The sequence below is a fragment of the Argopecten irradians genome, unplaced genomic scaffold (genome assembly GCF_041381155.1).
Source record: "Argopecten irradians isolate NY unplaced genomic scaffold, Ai_NY scaffold_0022, whole genome shotgun sequence".
Taxonomy (NCBI): Eukaryota; Metazoa; Mollusca; class Bivalvia; order Pectinida; family Pectinidae; genus Argopecten; species Argopecten irradians.
The window spans coordinates 78,433-100,472 of record NW_027187489.1 but is presented as its reverse complement, the minus strand read 5'-3'; the positions used below and the strand labels follow the sequence as shown (position 1 = coordinate 100,472).

The 22,040-nt window shown below is 37.6% G+C and overlaps 1 protein-coding gene and 1 long non-coding RNA gene across 2 annotated transcripts in view; one reads left to right on the top strand and one right to left on the bottom strand.

Moving 5' to 3' along the window:
* Positions 1 to 671: 671 nt before the first annotated feature.
* Positions 672 to 22,040, top strand: part of LOC138311432 (period circadian protein-like) — a 55,185-nt gene continuing 33,816 nt past the window's right edge. The window contains exon 1 of the mRNA XM_069252791.1: positions 672 to 799. Coding sequence (XP_069108892.1) covers positions 793 to 799 — 7 coding nt within the window. The 5' untranslated portion in view covers positions 672 to 792. The remainder of the gene's footprint in view (positions 800 to 22,040) is intronic.
* On the bottom strand, positions 6,773 to 13,946 carry LOC138311429 (uncharacterized). The gene is made up of 3 exons (XR_011206658.1): positions 13,708 to 13,946; positions 9,241 to 9,321; positions 6,773 to 7,121 (listed from the first exon to the last, which is right to left on the bottom strand). It is a non-coding gene; the product is annotated as an uncharacterized lncRNA (long non-coding RNA).

Below are 22,040 nucleotides of genomic sequence, written 5' to 3'. Positions count from 1 at the left end.
GTAACTAAGATATAAAATTTATGGAAATCATATCTCGTTGTTATCGGCTGTACGTTTGGTTGTAAGCACACCTACTGGGATGAGTACTTCCGGGACGGGCCTGTATCGGGATCGTATCACAGTAAGTAACGCCCATACTTAGACAGAGGTTATCAATATATATATATATATATATGTTATCGTTATCGCAGGATACGAACAAGAATGCACAATGTAGAACAAGGGGGCCCCAACAGGGCATATGACAATAATTTTGAATTTTCAAATTAATATTAAAAAACAAGCTATATTATTAGACATACATTGTATATTGCACATTTATGATAAAGTTGGTAAATAATAATGTGCTATTGTATATTGGGATTATAGAAAGTAGCATAGACTCGATTAAATTGACCGTTTGATTCTAGAAATATTCAGCCAAAATCAAATCTTTGAACAATTTGAATACTTTTGTATTGAAACATCATTTGTCTGCAATTTTTAAATATAAAGTTAATTTGTCATTTCAAAATAAAGTAAAGGAATATACTTTATTTTACTTGGTCTTTTTGCACTAATAAAATATTCTCTCTAGATAAGTCAGCTGCAAATAGGTCCTCGGCAGAGTCCCCAATGGTTGCCTCACAAAGTTGATAAAGACAAATGAAGTTCGTATAGATATGGTCTTAAACATGTTGATGATGCATTTTTAGGTGTACAGATTTAGACATGTGAAAGGAATTTAGTCTGTTGATCTACAATTCCAAAGGAAATACTACACAAATTGGTGACTTTTTTGATATTTTCAAAATGAAAGGTGAGTTTTCTATATGTCTATGATGACATGTCTTACTGTGACTAAATTAGTCCTGATAATGTACAAATACAATTATTGTGATAGATTCCTGGTATATCAATCCTCTAAGTCTGTGTGTCTTCTTTAAAATCGATGTTTTCTGTATTGTTGAGTAAAGTTGAGTTGACGTAGAGTCAAACGCAGCATCATAGTTTCATCATGTTTAATGAATAATGCGGTGGAGGCCCAGCACTCATGGTCGAGCACTGGGGGAAGTGACTCCTATAAAAATAGTTTCGATGGCGTTTATATAAAGCCAAAATGTTCGTGTTGAGTAATATCTATAAATCAATGTTAATCACAGAGTTACATCAAAATGCTGACCATTGTACATGCTTCCTATAGCTACAAGGCATATATATACAATCCTATATATGATCTGTTGAATAACCGTCTGGTCACTGCGACCTGATGCCAAAGGCTACATGTATAACGTCATGTACTAGTGTATTAATTAATATCCATTTTCTAAATTTGTACATAAAGTCAATTTCTAAATTTTTAGCATTTTCATATTATACTACAAATGTATCAACGTCTGTATTGGATCAAAGAAAGACGCAACTATTCCATTTTGTACTCTAAGTATGTCGAATTGTCCCTAATTGAATACTTCTGTATGTACTATATATCCTATTATGTAATCGTGTTCGTTTTGTTTGTCTTGATAAAGGAGCAGATCGCCTCGAAAATTTGACAATGTTCTTTTGTCCACATGGTTTGAAATATTTTCCTTGTCGCATATATATCTTAGGCTAATAGTGAGAGTTATGAAAACATCTGCCTGTGAATTCGAATGTTGTATATATGTTACCAGTCTATACTGTCATCTGTTGTGTATGTTTACCAGTCCTATACTGTCATCTGTTGTATATGTTACAGTCTATACTGTCCATCTGTTGTGTATGTTACCAGTCTATACTGTCATCTGTTGTATATTGTTACAGTCTATACTGTCATCTGTTGTGTATGTTACAGTCTATACTGTCATCTGTTGTATATGTTACCAGTCTATACTGTCATCTGTTGTATATGTTACCAGTCTAAACTGTCATCTGTTGTGTATGTTACCAGTCTATACTGTCATCTGTTGTGTATCTTACCAGTCTATACTGTCATATGTTGTGTATGTTACCAGTCTATACTGTCATCTGTTGTGTATGTTATCAGTCTATACTGTCATCTGTTGTATATGTTACCAGTCTATACTGTCATCTGTTGTATATGTTACCAGTCTATACTGTCATCTGTTGTGTATGTTACCAGTCTATACTGTCATATGTTTGTATATTTTTACCCAGTCTATACTGTCATCTGTTGTGTATGTTACCAGTCTATACTGTCATCTGTTGTATATGTTACCAAGTCTATACTGTCATCTGTTGTGTATGTTACCATCTGTACTGTCATCTGTTGTATATGTTACCAGTCTATACTGTCATCTGTTGTATATGTTACCAGTCTATACTGTCATCTGTTGTGTATGTTACCAGTCTATACTGTCATCTGTTGTATATGTTACAGTCTAAACTGTCATCTGTTGTATATGTTACCAGTCTAATACTGTCATATGTTGTGTATGTTACCAGTCTATACTGTCATCTGTTGTGTATGTTACCAGTCTATACTGTCATCTGTTGTATATGTTACCAGTCTATACTGTCATATGTTGTGTATGTTACCAGTCTATACTGTCATCTGTTGTGTATGTTATCAGTCTATACTGTCATCTGTTGTATATGTTACCAGTCTATACTGTCATCTGTTGTATATGTTACCAGTCTAAACTGTCATCTATTGTGTATCTTACCAGTCTATACTGTCATCTGTTGTATATGTTTACCAGTCTATATACTGTCATATGTTGTGTATGTTACCAGTCTATACTGTCATCTTTGTTGTGTATGTTACCAGTCTATACTGTCATATGTTGTATATGTTACCAGTCTATACTGTCATATGTTGTGTATGTTACCAGTCTATACTGTCATCTGTTGTGTATGTTATCAGTCTATACTGTCATCTGTTGTATATGTTTACCAGTCTATACTGTCATCTGTTGTGTATATGTTACCAGTCTATACTGTCATCTATTGTGTATCTTACCAGTCTATACTGTCATCTGTTGTATATGTTACCAGTCTATACTGTCATCTGTTGTGTATGTTACCAGTCTATACTGTCATCTGTTGTATATGTTACCAGTCTATACTGTCATCTGTTGTGTATGTTACCAGTCTATACTGTCATCTGTTGTATATGTTACCAGTCTATATCTGTCATCTGTTGTATATGTTACCAGTCTATACTGTCATCTGTTGTGTATGTTACCAGTCTATACTGTCATCTGTTGTATATGTTTACAGTCTATACTGTCATCTGTTGTGTATGTTACAAGTCTATACTGTCATCTGTTGTATATGTTACAGTCTATACTGTCATCTGTTGTGTATGTTACCAGTCTATACTGTCATCTGTTGTATATGTTACCAGTCTATACTGTCATCTGTTGTATATGTTACCAGTCTATACTGTCATCTGTTGTGTATGTTACCAGTCTATACTGTCATCTGTTGTGTATGTTACCAGTCTATACTGTCATCTGTTGTGTATGTTACCAGTCTATACTGTCATCTGTTGTGTATGTTACCAGTCTATACTGTCATCTGTTGTATATATTTACCAGTCTATACTGTCATCTGTTGTGTATGTTACCAGTCTGAACTGTTATCTGTTGTCTATGTTACCAGTCTGTACTGTCATCTGTTGTATATGTTACCAGTCTATACTGTCATCTGTTGTGTATGTTACCAGTCTATACTGTCATCTGTTGTATATGTTACCAGTCTATACTGTCATCTGTTGTATATGTTATCAGTCTATACTGTCATCTGTTGTCTATGTTACCAGTCTATACTGTAATCTGTTGTGTATGTTATCAGTCTCTACTGTCATCTGTTGTGTATGTTACCAGTCTGAACTGTTATCTGTTGTCTATGTTACCAGTCTATACTGTCATCTGTTGTGTATGTTACCAGTCTATACTGTCATCTGTTGTTTATGTTACCAGTCTACAATGTCATCTGTTGTATACGTTACCAGTCTATACTGTCATCTGTTGTCTATGCAATTTTGTAAGGAAATCGCTTCATAAGTTGTTATAACTTGCTGTTGCATAAGCCATGTAAGATTTCAATCAACGATGATGTTAAAAATCAAACGAATGAAAAGATAGATTTGATATTTTTATTTCATAATGAAATATACTAGTATATTATATATTAAGAACAAGATTCTGTGCAATTTATTATTGAATTGCATGCAAAATGTTAGTAACAGATATAATAAGGGAAATGAACAGATGAAAACATTATCACTTAAATTGTCTCGGTTTTTTTTTAAATTGAAAAGTATAACATTGAGGGATGCTTGTGTATAAACAGAGACACGCTGACACACTTTCTAACACTATTTTTCACCGCAGTCAAAGGCCTAAAAAGAAATCAAATTTCGCAAACGGGAACACAAATGAGTACCTTGTCCCACAAAGTCTAATATTTAATTAATATGTGCTAGCAACCGAAACATTAAAAGGGTTACATGTATTTGAGTCTAAAAGAAAAAATGATGCGTGCTTCTGATGACATCGCTACAACATTACCAAAGGAATAATCATATCAAAATCAATGAAAAATCAGTCCTCTAACAGACATTAAAACATGGAAGAGAGATCAAACCGCTACATCTGATGGAGGGGAGGTAATGTACTGAGTAACATCCGGGTTTCTATGGAAACAAGATTAGTGTCGTTTATTAACGGCAATTTTAACCCAATAAAAAGAAAACATTTACATTTTTATTTCCTTTTTAACTTTTCATTAATTTTGTACATGTATATTTATATAAAAATAAGAACACAAACAAATAGTTCCTTAACTTGTTTATATCTTCTTTCTTGACCATGATATGGAATTTATAGAAATGACAAGTGTTGTTGTTAAATTGAAGTTATAATTTGTCTATTAAATGAAATATGCAGACGTTTTAAATGACTGAATGTCATTATGTTTCATGTTTTTTTAACTGAAACACGAAAAGGATCTCATTAAAGGAACATACATGATGGTACATATAATGTGTACACTACAACACTCTGGTTACAGTATAAGATCGGTTAATACAATGGTCGAAGCCAAGCTTGATATAATTGCTGTTTCACCAAGGCCACACATAACGCTTAAACGACAGTTACTCCACAGTAACATAAAAACACTATGTACATGTCTCACACGAAATAAGTTTGTCTGCAACGAAAAATTAAGCCTAACGAAAATTTATGATTTTACATTATCTAGATTTGTACTGTTATCTTTAACTGCTACAATCTGATTAAAATACAGATCCTTATTATCACTGCGTTGGATAAGATGATCTGACAACGTCCCATTAGGGGTCATGTCCAGATGACCTTTGGAAATGGCCAATCAAGTTGCTGCTGCTTGAATGTGACTTTAAGGGGACGAAATTGTTTTCAAGAAAAAGCTGTCAGAATGATTTTCGTGTACGAAGTCATTTCGCCCAAACATCACAACAAAGCTAATTGTATATATGTATACTGGGGCGAAATGACGTTGTCAAGTGATGCAGCAATGTGTAGAAAATGCATTTTATCTGAAGTACATGTAGTACAAAGGTCATCCGAACATGACCCCTTATGGAATGTTGTCAGATCCTCTGAACGGAGTGGTTATAAGGAGTTGTATTTCAATCAGATTGTAACTGCTATGGAATAAAGTAAACCATGGTTATCAAATCAGTGAATACTTTGGACTTATGTGAATCCTGTATCGGTGAAGAATTTACAATCGTTTAATGGTTTTATTTACAACAGGACATAAAGACTTCTGAAACAATTTCATAAATATCATTTTAAATTAAAAAATCATAATTCATCATAAAGTTAAAAAGCAAAACATTGAAATTAAACAAGAGGTTCAACAGGAGTGTCAGGCTATAATTAATAATTGATGCTGAATTGTGGGTATTCTGTACATAATACAATAAAACGTCAAGGAACTGGAGGTCGATCTTGTCCTAAATATGAGTCGAGATTACAATAATCAGCTCGTCCCCATTGGAGACGAGATTACAATAATCAGCTCGTCCCCATTGGAGACGAGATTACAATAATCAGCTCGTCCCCATTGGAGACGAGATTACAATAATCAGCTCGTCCCCATTGGAGACGAGATTACAATAATCAGCTCGTCCCCATTGGAGACGAGATTACAATAATCAGCTCGTCCCCATTGGAACGAGATTACAATAATCAGCTCGTCCCCCATTGGAGACGAGATTGTAATCATCAGCTCGTCCCCATTGGAGACGAGATTGTAATCATCAGCTTGTCCCCATTGGAGACGAGATTACAATAATCAGCTCGTCCCCATTGGAGACGAGATTACAATAATCATCTCGTCCCCATTGGAGACGAGATTGTAATCATCAGCTCGTCCCCATTGGAGACGAGATTGTAATCATCAGCTCGTCCCCATTGGAGACGAGATTGTAATCATCAGCTCGTCCCCATTGGAGACGAGATTACAATAATCAGCTCGTCCCCATTGGAGACGAGATTACAATAATCAGCTCGTCCCCATTGGAGACGAGATTACAATAATCAGCTCGTCCCCATTGGAGACGAGATTACAATAATCAGCTCGTCCCCATTGGAGACGAGATTGTAATCATCAGCTCGTCCCCATTGGAGACGAGATTGTAATCATCAGCTCGTCCCCATTGGGGACGAGATTGTAATCATCAGCTCGTCCCCATTGGAGACGAGATTGTAATCATCAGACTCGTCCCCATTGGGGATAAGATTGTAATCATCAGTTCGACATCCATCATGACTGGACCAAGTAGGGTTAAAACGTCATCGAACTGGGGTCGAGGTTCCAATCAAACGCTTGACACGACCTCCAGTGTGATAGAAGGGCCTGGTCCGTTCCTATGTCGTTGATGACGTGACAGGTGTGTAGAGCCCTGTGTCGTCGGTGTCGACTTCAATGATGGTCAGGGAGGGAGTGATAATTGATGATCCTTCATAATCCTCATCATTGGTATATATGGTGGTGGTCGTACCAACTTTTTTAATGACTGTCCAGTACACACTCTCGGGAAGAGGGTCACTCGTATATGTACATGGTAATTCGATGCTGTCCCCCTTCTCTCGCTGTCAGCTCGTTACGACCATTATCACCATTACTGACGACGGGCGGACCTGGAAATATACAACAAACAATGAGTCCCTGGAAGCCTTAGTGACTTTTCACATATCTGCCTTAGTTTATTATATTTACGTCCTATTAGGATCTGAGAATCAGTCACAAATTATATAGTCATGGACCCACCAAAGTGCCCTAAGACCATTTTAGACGTTTTAGAGGTCTAGATAAAAAACGATAAAGATCATACTCAACATGGTACTATATACGAGAAGGGTGGCAAGCTAAAAGACTCGAAATTTCCAACCCGCCTACCTTTAGCGGCTATAAAACCACATTTCTAGCACATCTTCATAAAATTCAAAGTGTCTGTGTTGCCGATATATATATAACATACATGAGCGAGGCAACCGCTGCAATCTCATTGGTCGGCTATAAAAAGTCTCTCTTCGTGGGACGTTGTACATCTATATATAGATTTCGCCGTTACTATTCAAACATATAGAACTGTGGAGATTGCTGGGGAGGGCCTCGCTCATGCATTTTTATATCGCCATACAGACACTATGAATTTTAATTAGATGATTTTCAAGAATCTAGAGTAATGTTTGTCATAATGGGGCTTAAATTGTCTTAGTGACGGTACTTTGTTATAGATATGTAGGATGATTCTGAAAGGAAAAATATCGCTCTTTCTAACGGTAGTAACTGTTTTTATGAAGATGTGCTAGAAATGTTTTTTATAGCCGCTAAAGGAGGCGGGTTAGAAATTTTGAGTCTGTGAGTTTGCCACCCTTCTCGTATATAGTACCATGTAGAGTTTGATTTTTATCGATTTTTGATCTAGACCTCTAAAACGTCTAAAATGGTCTTAGGGCACTCTGATGGGTTTCATGATTATATAATCTGTTACTAATTCTCAGATCCCTGTGATTTTATAGACTATGGTGTGTTTAGGCCAGGGGACATAACTCAGGACCTACCTCACAGACCAAAGTGAGGCGGTGTCAAGGGAAAATTCCACGACGCACCACGTTTCGGGAAAACGGGGCTACCGTGGTCGCCGGGAACATAGTGTAAAGGAAGAAAAAAAATTCTTAGCTGGGAAAACTGGTTTTGGATGATTGAAATGTGGAATGAAAAAAATGTTAGGTTACTCTGGTGTTTTCTTACAACAATATTTAAATGGTGGTCTATGTTGTATCAATCGACGTTATCTTAAGCATCCTTTCGTGGTCATGTATTGTGAGGAATGCCTTAGCAAACACCGAAGTATAAAGACCACCTGCCTATCACCACTTTCACAGGGCCATAAAGCCAATTGGCTATCACGACCATGTTTCTTGGTCATTAGATGGTGTTCATATACAGGTTTGACTTTATATCAATCAGCTATTTAAAGACGTGTTGAGTGTAGGGATAGAGGGTAGCCTCAGTATCCGGTCAACATTGAGCTGCCATCAGTACCTTGTATCGAATCACGATCCACAAGTTGTAGATTAGACGTGATACTGTTTTAATCATCCAAGAAAGCTCTCCCCTGTATGCAGTGTGTAGCGAGTGTGTATAATTGTATGTTTTGGGAGTCAGTATTGTGTCTCCTTATGATATTGTAGCTCTTAAGATATTTTTAGTGCTATTATATACTCAAGCATGTTGTCACGAACAGTTGCACAGCCAACATGGTAAGAGATTGACAAACCAGTGACCCATTCCCATTATGCTGAACGTTAAGCATGCACATGAACTACCAGTTCTATATATTATAGTGTGTCTTGTTCAAGGGACAGAACCCAGAGCCTACCTCACAAGGGCGAGCGCCCGACTTAAGGCTCGGGTTGGCCTTGTCAGTACGATATGACGGGGTAGAATAAACTATTTGATGTTCGTCAGTGATTTAGCACTAAATTATAGACAGAAGTTCCAGTATTACAAGTACACACCGCACGAGTATACTGCAGCCTCCCAAAATATTACATAGGATATATGCCATCCTTAGATGATCATAGCTGTTAAAGGTCGTAAATCTTAAGGGACAAGCCTAACAAATAAGATATTGCGACGGGTGTCCCACACTCATTTCTATTCACATTGTTAGATTTAACTTACATACATTTATTCGTGTCATAGATATAGATACAAACATTAATTTATTGTAATAGTGTAAATACATACTAGCCAGTTGCAAGAACGTTTTGCACGGCTATCACTGCTAGTATCAGAATAGGATACATCATTTCGTCTGAATGATTTCCGCTGGAAGAAAACAAAATCAGACCAGATATATATGTACCATCACCAGGCGATTATAGCACAAATAAAAAGATTTACAATAAGACCGCTTTCATTTCACATGTTCTGAAACAGTCAATTACAACACAACCAACTTCAGCTGTAAATGAAGACGTCTTGTCTGTAAAGACAATTTATCCTGGTCCCTTTGCAGGTCGTTAAAGACAGGTTTGACTGAATTCGTCAATCTAAAAAATGATACAAAGCCTTCACCTGGAAGCTGAAAGCATCATTCCAGAAGGCAGAAAACCTTCAACTCTTGTAAATCTTAGGAAAAAAACTGATTGTAAGTACCTTCTTCTTACCAATCACAAAACTATGCATTTGTAAAGATGCTGACGAATGGTACTTTTTTTCTCTATCAGAACCAGGAGGAGATGAATCGGTACCATCTTTTCTTCATTTACAAATTCACTAACTTTACACAATTACCGCCATTGATAAAACTAGTTTCTTATTTTACTTCAAGATACGAATATTAAAAATAATCATTTGCGTCCCGAAAAAAGTGCATGTTAAGTTTGGATTGAATTTTGATTTACTATTATTTTGTGGCGTAACTATATTACTACATGGTTTAAATGGAGTTTTTAAAATCTTCGACTTCCTTAAACCGTAAGGATATATACAGGGCGTCGCATAGTTCATGTTACACGTTCAAAATGCTATATATTGTGACATACATAGTACATATGTATTAAACAAATTATGAAACTTTGAAAGTGTAACATGATTTTTGGGACACCCCTGTTTAAACATATGTGACGGCGACTGACAAAAATGGGCCCAGATGAGGAAAAATCACATTTTCACTTTTTCACATTTTATTTACTTTATGGTGTGTAGATCACGTTTACAAAATATTAAAGTCGTAGGACGAAGCATTTCAGAGATATGCATGCGACTTTAAATGAGGCAACATGTACATTGACAAAAATTAGCGACGTCAAATCATCACGTCATGAGCATTGAAGCCATGTCACATGGCTGCCAATGATGTTATATAAAAAAACATATGTGCATACAGGGGCGTAGGAAGCGGGGTGGGTGGGTGGGTGGGTGGGTGGGTGGGGGGGGGGGGCAGGGGGGGGCAACTGCCCCCCCCGTTCCTCAGGACGGGGGGGGGGGAAACATGTCTTTTTGCACCACCCCCCCCCCCCCCCATTTTCGCCCGACTGAAATTTTCTAAAAATGCCTATTTGAAAGAAAAAAGGGTCCTCCTACACATTTTTCGTACTTCTTCTAGAAAATTTTCTGCTGCGCGGCGCATTTCCTAAAACGTTCAAGCACATAATGTCAAACCTTAAATAGTGAAAATTCAATACACACAAACTAAACTAAAAATGTCCAATTTGTTTATATGTCTTAGCAAGACAATTAATTCATTTTTTTTATGAACAACAATGTGCCGATGGTGTGAAGCCGGTATATTCAGATCGAGTAGGGTTGCATATTGTTATGACGACACAATTATCATTTCTAAATGCAGGTAGCTTTAAATCGAAAAATTACCATGTTAAGAACGCTTTATAATCATTAAACTTTATCGTAAAACTCATCTCAGCCATTCTAAATCGTAATTTTTTTCCCTGGGGGAGACCCCCGGACCCCACTAACACCAAATTCTCGCGCCTTTGGGCGCTCGCAAATTCATCAAAATGCATCGTAAAAATCATCTAAGCCATTCTAAATCGTAATTTGTTTCCCGGGGGAGACCCTCGGACCCCCCTAACACCAAATTCTCACGCCTTTGGGCGCTCGCAAATTCATCAAAATGCATCGTAAAAATCATCTAAGCCATTCTAAATCGTAATTTTTTCCCGGGGGAGACCCCCGGACCCCCCAAACACCAAAATCTCGCGCTGTCGGGCGATCGCAAAATCATCAAAATACATAAAACTAATCCCGGGGGTCACCGTCAGACTCCTAATAAAACACCAAAATCTCGCGCCTTCGACGCTCACACGCTAATTCGGCCAATTTGCGTATTCGTTAATTTCCTTTTAGCGACCCCACTGTCTATAAGTGTGTACAAGGATTAAATTTAGTGATATATGAAAAATGTACATAAAGCATATATTATATATTATTCATCTTCCTACGCCACTGGCATATGACTATGCTTTGGACTGGTCTTTAATTCTTGTAATTTATTAACAAAGTTTAGCTTTAGTTCGATCAGTGTTACATGTAACTACATCAATTGTCCGTTCTATCAAAATACAAAATAATCTGTGACACGTACATGTAACAATCTAATTCTACGATTTGACTGCGTGACACACTGCGTGCTGTGCTTAAAATATATATATATATTCGTGTGTACTTTAGTTTCGTGGTTTGGAACTTTCAAATGTTTGTTTTCGTGTGTAGATATATTTAAAGTTCGGCAATGATACCATTAACACATCGAATATGATAAGTTATTTTTATATTCATGGTTCCACAGCAACCGCTAAAAAACAACTTCACAAGGAAAATTTCATGCAATGATATATTAATTTGTATGTTCGTTTTCAAAATTTCATGGAAACAGAAGATCTATGCATTGGATCAAAGTGTATATGCTTTCAGATTCTTTTAACTAGGATGGCGGTATGCGAATAGCATTAAAGGCCCGCTACCTTTCCGAAACGGCTTTTACTTTTTTTAAATGGAAAAGTAAAACGATCACAATTTCAATATTTTTTCTAATGAGCTGATTATTTATATTTTTGTTAGAAAGTCGTTGATTGAAAGTTTCCGCAAATACACGTGATGACGTCGGCAAAAACTGTGCGTAATTTTATAACGTCATTTATTCCGACGTCATAATCGCCTCATGTGGGCCCATTTTATCAGTCGCCGTCACATATATGGTTTTAAAATGTATTTAACCAATCTTCTGTCTTTATCCTACTTATTTCGCCCAGTTTACTATGTAATGGCCGCACGCAGTTCCTTGTACAATACGATGTTTAATGTGTAATGGCCGCACGCAGTTCCTTGTACAATACGATGTTTACTATGTAATGGCCGCACGCAGTTCCTTGTACAATACGATGTTTACTAAGTAATGGCCGCACGCAGTTCCTTGTACAATACGATGTTTACTATGTAATGACTGAACGGAGTTCCTTGTACAATATGATGGTTACTATATAATGGCCACACGCAGTTCCTTGTACAATATGATGTTTACTATGTAATGGCCGCACGGAGTTCCTTGTACAATACGATGTTTACTATGTAATGGCCGCACGCAGTTCCTTGTACAATACGATGTTTACTATGTAATGGCCGCACGCAGTTCCTTGTACAATACGATGTTTACTATGTAATGGCCGCACGCAGTTCCTTGTACAATACGATGTTTACTATGTAATGGCCGCACGCAGTTCCTTGTACAATACGATGTTTACTATGTAATGGCCGCACGCAGTTCCTTGTACAATACGATGTTTACTATGTAATGGCCGCACGCAGTTCCTTGTACAATACGATGTTTACTATGTAATGGCCGCACGCAGTTCCTTGTACAATACGATGTTTACTTAAGGAATGATTTTTATTTTTTGTTGTTTACTGGTGTGTAAACTGCATTTTTTTACAGATATTTTAAATGACGCGCTTGTCATGTTGAAATATCTGTACAAACATGCAGTTTACACACCAGTAAACAACAAAAAATTAAAAACATTTATTATATTTACATTTCGACCGACCATTTCATTTAAATTTTAGTGTCCCGGTGAAATAAAACTTGTTTTTTTTTCAACGTTATACGATTGATGGAGCAGCTGAGTAATTGATGGAATCGCGAAACAGCTGGCTCCAATTTGGCGGGAAAATGTGTCAAGTTCCGGGAGTAAATAAAATATAGTTCCACAATACGTTAAGCGTTTTTAATCCATTTATTCCATATGTTTTCATTTTTTATGTTTTTAATATTAACACAATGCTTTCCATTGCATTCAAACTGATGTTGAGATAGAACCTTTGTCATGGCATATATTTTGGCCTAAACCGGATGCTCATTCACATAAGGACGGAAGTCAGTGTTTCGGTTTGTGTTCTTGTGCAGCAGCCCCTCTGCGTTTACGCAAGTGTAAACGATTGCCCGGTTAGTAAGGTTATATAGGAAGGTGAAAACGGAAATGTTAATATTATGTAATGACCGCACGCAGTTCCTTGTACAATACGATGTTTATCAAATGCTGGTTCACATCTTTAAATACGTTTTGTTTAATGGGCAGCACGTTTTAATAAATTGCATTAACGCGTTTATCCGAGACATAGTTTATCAACATTTATTTGTCTAACTGGTTCTGCTTCGATTTTACACTGAACAAAAATAAGATAAATACTTACATATGAACTTGAACAGCAGGGATGAGTTGATGTCTTCAGAGACCTTGCGTACACTCGGTGGATGGCTAATGTAAACCATGGCTGAATGGCGGTGTATTTATATGTTTTCATGTTTTTAAAAATCTGTTTGACAAGACATTGATATGCAATGTCAGCAGCACGCATGTTGGTTAGATTAGCATATGAAAGAGTTATGCAATACAACAGGAATAATTACGAGATGAAATTTGAACTTAAGTACTGTAGGCCTTACACTGTTAATATCGTCACGACAACGTATCGTGGTTGTTGATGTAATTGGTAGCCTACACACATACTTTTGTAACGATCACGTGCACGTGTTACCTGGAGCATAAAGTCGATATTATTTTTTGGCCCATATATATTTTAGCTATTTTGGGATCGTTGCCATATCTATGCATATATAACTAACGTATCATTATCAGTTATAAATATTTTAGCGTAACTGGTAAAAGTGTTTACACAATGACGTACCGCCCTACCCCGTTCGTTGAATGACAACGCGGTGCATATATCAACAGCTGGATAGCTATGTAATGGTCAAACCATCCGACAAAATACTCCATTAAAGAGCCCAACTGTTATCACACAACCAACGTCATTTGTATCATTGTCTCTTATTTTCACTGAATATTACCGGTATGATACCAGAACAACGTTTAGAAGAAATATGACAACGGTGCAAAGCTGTGTGTGATGTAATGTCCTATAGCCCATACATGATACACTGTGATATTACTGTATATCACTGTGACGATTAGGGTTGGTTTGATTCTGTGTCGATGCTGTCAGGCTGTAATATTACTGTATATCACTGTGATGATTAGGGTTGTTTCTGTGTCGATGCTGTCAGACTGTAATATTACTGTATATCACTGTGATGATTAGGGTTGTTTCTGTGTCGATGCTGTCAGACTGTAATATTAACTGTATATCACTGTGATGACTAGGGTTGTTTCTGTGTCGATGCTGTCAGACTGTAATATTACTGTATATCACTGTGATGACTAGGGTTGTTTCTGTGTCGATGCTGTCAGACTGTAATATTACTGTATATCACTGTGATGATTAGGGTTGTTTCTGTGTCGATGCTGTCAGGCTGTGATATTACTGTATATCACTGTGATGACTAGGGTTGTTTCTGTGTCGATGCTGTCAGGATGTAATATTACTGTATATCACTGTGATGATTAGTGTTGTTTCTGTGTCGATGCTGTCAGACTGTAATATTACTGTTATATCACTGTGATGATTAGGGTTGTTTCTGTGTCGATGCTGTCAGACTGTAAATATTACTGTATATCACTGTGATGATTAGGGTTGTTTCTGTGTCGATGCTGTCAGGCTGTAATATTACTGTATATTACTGTGATGATTAGGGTTGTTTCTGTGTCGATGATGTCAGACTGTAATATTACTGTATATCACTGTGATGATTAGTTGTTGTTTCTGTGTCGATGCTGTCAGGCTGTAATATCACTGTATATCACTGTGATGATTAGGGTTGTTTCTGTGTCGATGCTGTCAGACTGTAATATTACTGTATATCACTGTGATGACTAGGGTTGTTTCTGTGTCGATGCTGTCAGGCTGTAATATTACTGTAAATCACTGTGATGATTAGGGTTGTTTCTGTGTCGATGCTGTCAGGCTGTAATATTACTGTATATCACTGTGATGACTTAGGGTTGTTTCTGTGTCGATGCTGTCAGGCTGTAATATCACTGTATACCACTGTGATGATTAGTGTTGTTTCTGTGTCGATGCTGTCAGACTGTAATATTACTGTATATCACTGTGATGATTAGGGTTGTTTCTGTGTCGATGCTGTCAGGCTGTAATATTACTGTATATCACTGTGATGATTAGGGTTGTTTTCTGTGTCGATGCTGTCAGACTGTAATATTACTGTATATCACTGTGATGATTAGGGTTGTTTCTGTGTCGATGCTGTCAGGCTGTAATATTACTGTATATCACTGTGATGATTAGGGTTGTTTCTGTGTCGATACTGTCAGGCTGTAATATCACTGTGATGACTAGGGATGTTTCTTGTGTCGATGCTGTCAGGCTGTAATATCACTGTATATCACTGTGATGATTAGGGTTGTTTCTGTGTCGATGCTGTCAGACTGTAATATCACTGTATATCACTGTGATGATTAGGGTTGTTTCTGTGTCGATGCTGTCAGGCTGTAATATTACTGTATATCACTGTGATGACTAGGGTTGTTTCTGTGTCGATGCTGTCAGGCTGTAATATTACTGTATATCACTGTGATGAATTAGGGTTGTTTCTGTGTCGATGCTGTCAGGCTGTAATATTACTGTATATCACTGTGATGACTAGGGTTGTTTCTGTGTCGATGCTGTCAGACTGTAATATTACTGTATATCACTGTGATGACTAGGGTTGATTCTGTGTCGATGCTGTCAGGCTGTAATATTACTGTATATCACTGTGATGACTAGGGTTGTTTCTGTGTCGATGCTGTCAGGCTGTAATATTACTGTATACCACTGTGATGATTAGGGTTGTTTCTGTGTCGATGCTGTCAGGCTGTAATATTACTGTATATCCACTGTGATGACTAGGGTTGTTTCTGTGTCGATGCTGTCAGGCTGTAATAATACTGTATACCACTGTGATGACTAGGGTTGTTTCTGTGTCGATGCTGTCAGACTGTAATATTACTGTATATCACTGTGATGATTAGAGTTGTGTTTCTGTGTCGATGCTGTCAGACTGTAATATTACTGTATATCACTGTGATGACTAGTGGTTGTTTCTGTGTCGATGCTGTCAGACTGTAATATTACTGTATATCACTGTGATGATTAGTGTTGTTTCTGTGTCGATGCTGTCAGACTGTAATATCACTGTATATCACTGTAATGATTAGTGTTGTTTCTGTGTCGATGCTGTCAGGCTGTAATATTACTGTATATCACTGTGATGATTAGGGTTGTTTCTGTGTCGATGCTGTCAGACTGTAATATTACTGTATATCACTGTGATGACTAGGGTTTGTTTCTGTGTCGATGCTGTCAGACTGTAATATTACTGTATATCACTGTGATGACTAGGGTTGTTTCTGTGTCGATGCTGTCAGACTGTAATATTACTGTATATCACTGTGATGACTAGGGTTGTTTCTGTGTCGATGCTGTCAGACTGTAATATTACTGTATATCACTGTGATGACTAGGGTTGTTTCTGTGTCGATGCTGTCAGACTGTAATATTACTGTATACCACTGTGATGACTAGGGTTGTTTCTGTGTCGATGCTGTCAGACTGTAATATTACTGTATATCACTGTGATGACTAGGGTTGTTTTTCTGTGTCGATGCTGTCAGACTGTAATATTACTGTATACCACTGTGATGACTAGGGTTGTTTCTGTGTCCGATGCTGTCAGACTGTTATATTACTGTATATCACTGTGATGACTAGGGTTGTTTCTGTGTCGATGATGTCAGACTGTAATATTACTGTATACCACTGTGATGACTAGGGTTGTTTCTGTGTCGATGCTGTCAGACTGTAATATTACTGTATATCACTGTGATGACTAGGGTTGTTTCTGTGTCGATGCTGTCAGGCTGTAATATTACTGTATATCACTGTGATGACTAGGGTTGTTTCTGTGTCGATGCTGTCAGGATGTAATATTACTGTATATCACTGTGATGATTAGTGTTGTTTCTGTGTCGATGCTGTCAGGCTGTAATATCACTGAATATCACTGTGATGATTAGGGTTGTTTCTGTGTCGATGCTGTCAGACTGTAATATTACTGTATATCACTGTGATGATTAGGGTTGTTTCTTTGTCGATGCTGTCAGGCTGTAATATTACTGTATATCACTGTGATGATTAGTGTTGTTTCTGTGTCGATGCTGTCAGACTGTAATATTACTGTATATCACTGTGATGATTAGGGTTGTTTCTGTGTCGATGCTGTCAGACTGTAATATTACTGTATATCACTGTGATGACTAGTGTTGTTTTCTGTGTCGATGCTGTCAGACTGTAATATCACTGTATATCACTGTGACGATTAGTGTTGTTTCTGTGTCGATGCTGTCAGGCTGTAATATTACTGTATATCACTGTGATGATTAGGGTTGTTTCTGTGTCGATGCTGTCAGACTGTAATATCACTGTATATCACTGTGATGATTAGGGTTGTTTTCTATGTCGATGCTGTCAGGCCTGTAATATTACTGTATATCACTGTGATGATTAGGGTTGTTTCTGTGTCGATGCTGTCAGACTGTAATATCACTGTATACCCACTGTGATGATTAGGGTTGTTTCTGTGTCGATGCTGTCAGACTGTAATATTACTGTATACCACTGTGATGATTAGGGTTGTTTTCTGTGTCGATGCTGTCAGACTGTAATATTACTGTATACCACTGTGATGATTAGGGTTGTTTCTGTGTCGATGCTGTCAGGCTGTAATATTACTGTATATCACTGTGATTATTAGGGTTGTTTCTGTGTCGATGCTGTCAGACTGTAATATTTACTGTATATCACTGTGATGACTAGGGTTGTTTCTGTGTCGATGCTGTCAGGCTGTAGTATCACTGTATACCACTGTGATGATTAGGGTTGTTTCTATGTCGATGCTGTCAGGCTGTAATATTTACTGTATATCACTGTGATGATTAGGGTTGTTTCTGTGTCGATGCTGTCAGACTGTAATATTACTGTATACCACTGTGATGATTAGGGTTGTTTCTGTGTCGATGCTGTCAGACTGTAATATTACTGTATACCACTGTGATGATTAGGGTTGTTTCTGTGTCGATGCTGTCAGGCTGTAATATTACTGTATATTCACTGTGATGATTAGTGTTGTTTCTGTGTCGATGCTGTCAGGCTGTAATATTACTGTATATCACTGTGATGACTAAGGGTTGTTTCTGTGTCGATGCTGTCAGACTGTAATATCACTGTATATCACTGTGATGACTAGGGTTGTTTCTGTGTCGATGCTGTCAGACTGTAATATCACTGTATATCACTGTGATGATTAGGGTTGTTTCTGTGTCGATGCTGTCAGGCTGTAATATTACTGTATATCACTGTGATGATTAGGGTTGTTTCTGTGTCGATGCTGTCAGGCTGTAATATCACTGTATATCACTGTGATGATTAGGGTTGTTTCTGTGTCGATGCTGTCAGACTGTAATATTACTGTATATCACTGTGATGATTAGGGTTGTTTCTGTGTCGATGCTGTCAGACTGTAATATTACTGTATATCACTGTGATGATTAGGGTTGTTTCTGTGTCGATGCTGTCAGGCTGTAATATTACTGTATATCACTGTGATGACTAGGTTGTTGTTTCTGTGTCGATGCTGTCAGACTGTAATATTACTGTATATCACTGTGATGATTAGGGTTGTTTCTGTGTCGATGCTGTCAGACTGTAATATTACTGTATATCACTGTGATGATTAGGATTGTTTCTGTGTCGATGCTGTCAGGCTGTAATATCACTGTATATCACTGTGATGATTAGGGTTGTTTCTGTGTCGATGCTGTCAGGCCGTAATATCACTGTATATCACTGTGATGATTAGGGTTGTTTCTGTGTCGATGCTGTCAGGCTGGCGACCTTGAGGTTTAGGATGAATGCCAGCGATACGGCAGTACAATGAAGCATACACAATAACTTTGCCATTGTAGTTATTATAACTGTATTTTGGACATTTTGTCAATCAGTATGTTTGTGTATGTGTATGTTTTAATCTATGATGGTATGATATGAGTGTTGTGTTGCTATGAAACATGGTAGCATGAGGAATCATCGGTCATACCGCTCTGGGGTACACAATTCGACATAGACATAACATTATCGGATTATTAAACCTCTTTTGTGAAAACGTATTATTCATATGAATAAAGATTTGGCAAAGATATTCATAACATTTTCGCAGTGAAATATGAGGTTTTACGGTGAGAATAAAAGCGATATACTTCACTCCAGTGAAAAATCCATTTTGATATTTTCACTCGCTTTTAAAAAATGTCATTCTGAATTGTTATTGTTATACGACGAAATAATCGCCAGAATTAGTAGTGATGGTCTTCTGTAAATGGTATAATCCTCTTTTTTCTTGATGAATAAGCCTACCAATAATATTTCGTCTCGTAAGGTGGAAACTTCAATATTTTTCACTCGTGCTTCGAACTCGTGAAAGTATCAAAGCTTCCACCTCACTCGATGAAATATAACTGGTATTCATCAAGAAACAAGGAACATTCTCTATACATATTAATATTACAATATTACAATAATATGTCTTTATTAATTGGCATTACAAATGCCTTGTTTTTGAACATAAGATGTGATATCACAATTCATTGATACATATATTCATGAATGACACGTTTCGTAATTATGATAATTGTAATACTTATTGCTATAGGCGTCTACCATAGAAATGATCTTAGCAGTGTCCACGTGGCATTACCTTATTTAGATATTAACATCTACATGTGATGTTTTGTAGACTTTTTGGTGTATATATTACACAGGTGTGCGTCGATAATGATATAAGTTTATCCTTGACATGAAGCATGTAATAATGTGTTAGTTATCTACATACATATCAAGTCTGTACTAACGATTATGTAACGTGCCAACATTCCACCCAATAAAGAGTTTACCTCTGTGTATCTGAGGTACGCATATCTATCCATATCGGTTTCATATCTGCAATAGCTTGATTGACGATACTTTCTGATTTTTTCTTGTAGCATATTCAAGAAAAAAATGTCAGTAAAAATTCATAATAATTTACAGACCGTTTGGATGGTGATGTAATGTTAACAACCGTTTTAGATTTTATTACACATTACTTGTTTGACAAAATGTTTCTTTGCTTCATAAGGGTGGAATTGTTACATTTATTATCATTTTACAATGGACCAGGATATTTACACTACCATAAATGTGGGGATTACTCTTCATGGAAAAAGGCAAAAACAAATATGTTTTACATGAGTCAAACGGAGTTAATGTATATAGGGCTTAGCCAGGAGAAGAAGCTACCTCTTTTCATGCTATAATGTATAAATATGACGGGTCTCGGTCAGGAAATAGAACCCAGAGCCTTCATTGCAGGACTCAGTGCTTAACTGAAGACCAAACGTAAGGCGTTGTGAAGGGAAACATTAGGAGGAAGAAAGTCCGTAAAGAAGAATAGAAAAACAACTAAAAAAAATAATCAAATAAGTCACATTTTACGATCATGCAATGGGGCAACACATACAATTCTAACACCCTATCAGCAAAACAATGACGTTTATAAAAATGGTAGTAGCTCGACTATTACACAAGATTAGACAATCATGAAGATGAAAGCAAGAAACTCCCGACTCGATCAACGATTCACTCTGCTGAATAGCGAACGTCGATTCCGAGTCAGAACACGAGCATACTGCAGCCTCCCAAACCACTACACAACGCGTACACACAACACAAACATACTGCAGTCTCCCAAACCACTACAACGCGTACACACACAACACGAACATACTGCAGTCCTCCCAAACCACTACAACGCGTACACACACAACACGAACATACTGCAGTCCTCCCAACACCACTACAACGCGTACACACACAACACGAACATACTGCAGTCTCCCAAACCACTACAACGCGTACACACACAACACGAACATACTGCAGTCTCCGAAACCACTACAACGCGTACACACACAACACACGAACATACTGCAGTCTCCAAACAGCACTACAACGCGTACACACACAACACGAACATACTGCAGTCTCCGAAACCACTGCAACGCGTACACACACAACACGAACATACTGCAGTCTCCCAAACCACTACAACGCGTACACACACACAACACGAACATACTGGAGCTTCCCAAACCACTACAACGCGTACACACACAACACGAACATACTGCAGTCTCCCAAACCACTACAACGCGTACACACACAACACGAACATACTGCAGTCTCCCAAACCACTACAACGCGTACACACACAACACGAACATACTGGAGCCTCCCAAACCACTACAACGCGTACACACACAACACGAACATACTGGAGCCTCCCAAACCACTACAACGCGTACACACACAACACGACCATTGACTGCAGTCTCCCAAACCACTACAACGCGTACACACACAACACGAACATACTGCAGTCTCCCAAACCACTACAACGCGTACACACACAACACGAACATACTGCAGTCTCCCAAACCACTACAACGCGTACACACACAACACGAACATACTGC